The sequence below is a fragment of the Melospiza georgiana genome, chromosome 17 (genome assembly GCF_028018845.1).
Source record: "Melospiza georgiana isolate bMelGeo1 chromosome 17, bMelGeo1.pri, whole genome shotgun sequence".
Taxonomy (NCBI): Eukaryota; Metazoa; Chordata; class Aves; order Passeriformes; family Passerellidae; genus Melospiza; species Melospiza georgiana.
In genome coordinates, this window is record NC_080446.1 from 5435029 (window position 1) to 5438221 (window position 3193).

At 53.4% G+C, this 3193-nt stretch overlaps 1 protein-coding gene across 1 annotated transcript; it reads right to left on the reverse strand.

Annotated features, from left to right (window-relative positions):
* Nucleotides 1–303: 303 nt before the first annotated feature.
* Nucleotides 304–2469, reverse strand: BHLHE23 (basic helix-loop-helix family member e23). Its single transcript, XM_058036341.1, is given in 2 exon segments — nt 304–2323; nt 2325–2469. Coding segments are annotated over 2 exon segments (669 nt in total). The 5' UTR covers nt 2468–2469; the 3' UTR covers nt 304–1797.
* Nucleotides 2470–3193: the final 724 nt, after the last annotated feature.

Here is a 3193-nt window from a genome sequence, read left to right on the forward strand (position 1 = left end):
TCAAATTAGCATAACACTAGCGACAGGCATGGAAATTGGTTTAATAACCCTAAATAGTTACACCCCACCCCTAACACAAATGGCCACGGACAGCTCGAGCCCCTGAGGCTGCGACTGTACCAGTTTGCGTGGTTGCTCTGACACTGGGTGGGTATTTCCAACCCCAACAGAAAGCACTGAATACGCCTCTATTATTATTATTATTATTATTATTATTATTATTATTATTATTATTATTATTATTATATAATTACTAGTGAAGCATACAAGGCACCAAAGCATTGAACAACAGAAACCAGAAAACCAAAGTAACCCAACACAAGCGACACGGAGAGCTCGGCCAGCGCGAGATGCACTTTGTAACTTGTACGAACACAGTCAGTATTGGCAAGAGATCATTAGCTCAGCCACGATATTAAGAGGCCCAAACCCCAGGTGCAGATCTAGGGTTAAGCTGTAGAGAGAACAGAAAACCAACCAAAGGGATAAGCAGAGTTTTTAAAGAGATTTCCTTCCCTGCCATGTTTTTCATAGGGGTGCTCAGAGCTAAGCTCGCTGCTACAATAACCCCAGTCAAACACCACTTTCAGGGCACAGCATTCCCCAGCAAGTGTCAGAATACACAGCCTAAACCCCTGCTTGCTTAACTCAGAGTCAGACATAAACAACATTTTTTTGTGTGCTCATGATTCAGGAGAAAGTGGAGAAAAAATGCAGATCCCTGCTGATAAGGAGCTGAATATCCACAAGCTTTTCCCAAGTATTCTGATCATTCCCCTAAGTTCACACAGCTGCTCCTGCCACATCCATCTCTGCTTTACCTGACTCCAGCAGGGGTTTTGCAGGGACTGCCAGGTGGTTTTAGAGACATGTAGGACAGAGAAAGTGGTTATTCATGTCTTTTATTTATTATAAATACATATAAATATGTTAAGTCACCTTTTGCTTTGTTTATCATGATGAGCAACGACTTTGGAAAATCATCCGGAAAACTTAACCAAGCTGAGAAACAGGCAAACAGCAAGCATTAGCATACAATCACAGGTTCCTCTCAGTCCAAGAACGGGTTAAATTTTTTAAGAGAGAAAAGAAAAAAAAAGCATCTTACTTTGAAGCATCAATTGTTTTAGCAAGAGTACTGGACTTCCCCCCTCCCGTGAGCTCCGACCAAAGGATTTCCATTTGGATTTTAGGGTGCAGTCCAACCCCAGCTGGCTACACAGAACCCCCTCCGCCCACGATTCTGAAACATTGCATAGTTTGCAGCTGGATTTTGCTTCCCCTTCCTCCTTTTAATCTATTTTTAACACAGGTCGATCATGCCAAAGCACATTCACTGAGGTTTCCATTTCCAGATCTCTCTCCCTCTCTGTTTTTCTACAGTTCTGTTTCAAAACCGCTCAAAAACTTTGTAGCTCAGAGCAAGCGAAAAGCAACATTACGCTCACAATCCACTGACAGGCTGGGAAGGAAATAACTCTACAGATGAAGTTGCATGTGAGGGGTGGGAACTAAATAAAGTAGAAAGTGGGTGGTTTGGGGGGGTTCCACGTGAACTTCCAAATATTTCCAGATGGGGAGGAGGGGGGTACTTAAGAGAAGAACAAAAGAGAAAACCCAGACTTAACTGATGGAAGGAAGCCAGGGCTGATGGCAGTGGGAAGAAAAGTGCAGAGAAAGAAAACAAACCAACCAACCAAAAAGAAAAAAAAAAAAAAAAACCAAAAACCAAACCAAACCAAAAAAAAAGAAAAAAAAGGAAAAAAAAATAAAAGAAAAGCCCGAAGAAGGCAGAAGTCAAGGCTTGTCGTTACAGTGTTTGCAGAGGGCGGAGGCGGCTCCTGTGAAGGCAGTGCATTTCTCGGGGCAGCCGGGCACGGCCGCGCCGCCGAAGGGGTACACGGGCGACTGTCCGAAGGGGTTGAGGGTGGCGGGCAGCGGGGCGCTCAGCGCCTGGCCCTGGTTCAGGTAGGCCACCAGCCGCCGCATCTCCTCCAGGGCCTGCGCCTGCATGAGGATGTAGTTCTTGGCCAGGAGCAGCGTGGCGATTTTGGAGAGTTTCCGCACCGAGGGGCTGTGCGCGTAGGGGATGACGGAGCGCAGCCCGTCCAGCGCGTCGTTCAGGTCGTGCATCCGCCGCCGCTCCCGCGCGTTGATGCTGAGGCGCAGCGAGCGCTGCTCCTTGGGCTTCTTGCCCAGGGCTCCCCCCTTCAGCTTCCCCTCTCGCTCGAAGCCCGCGCCGCCCTTCACGCCCGCCTCGAAGCCGTCCTCCTCGTCGCCGCTCTGCTCGCCGCTGCTCTCCGCGGACTTGCCCATCGCCCCGGAAGTCCGCCCCGCCGCCGCCGGGGTAGGCGCCCCTCGGGCCCTCGGCGCCCCCGCGCACCGCCCCGTAGGCGAAAGCCGAGGGCCCGTAGCCCGGGGCCAGCGCCAGGTACGCCTCGCTGCCCAGCGACTTGAGCTCAGCCATCGCCGGGAGCCCCGCTCGGCCGCCGCTGCCTGGGCGCTGAGGAGGAGGAGGAGGCGGCCCCGCCGCTCCGCTCCGCTCGGCGCTGCGCCCGGGCTGGGGGCGGGCAGTGAGCGCACAACGGCCCCGCCGCGCTTATATCGGCGACAGGGGCCGCGGGGACAGCCCCGCCAATCGCAGGGCAGCGCGCTCCCTTCCCTTCCCTTCCCTTCCCTTCCCTTCCCTTCCCTTCCCTTCCCTTCCCTTCCCTTCCCTTCCCTTCCCTTCCCTTCCCTTCCCTTCCCTTCCCTTCCCTTCCCTTCCCTTCCCTTCCCTTCCCTTCCCTTCCCTTCCCTTCCCTTCCCTTCCCTTCCCTTCCCTTCCCTTCCCTTCCCTTCCCTTCCCTTCCCTTCCCTTCCCTTCCCTTCCCTTCCCTTCCCTTCCCTTCCCTTCCCTTCCCTTCCCTTCCCTTCCCTTCCCTTCCCTTCCCTTCCCTTCCCTTCCCTTCCCTTCCCTTCCCTTCCCTTCCCTTCCCTTCCCTTCCCTTCCCTTCCCTTCCCTTCCCTTCCCTTCCCTTCCCTTCCCTTCCCTTCCCTTCCCTTCCCTTCCCTTCCCTTCCCTTCCCTTCCCTTCCCTTCCCTTCCCTTCCCCTCTGTTTCCCCTTCCCTGGATGCTGGAAGCTCAGGGAAGCACCAGGGCACACTTGGTGCTTGAGATGCAGTCATGGTGGTTTAGGTGGGCACCTGTTGT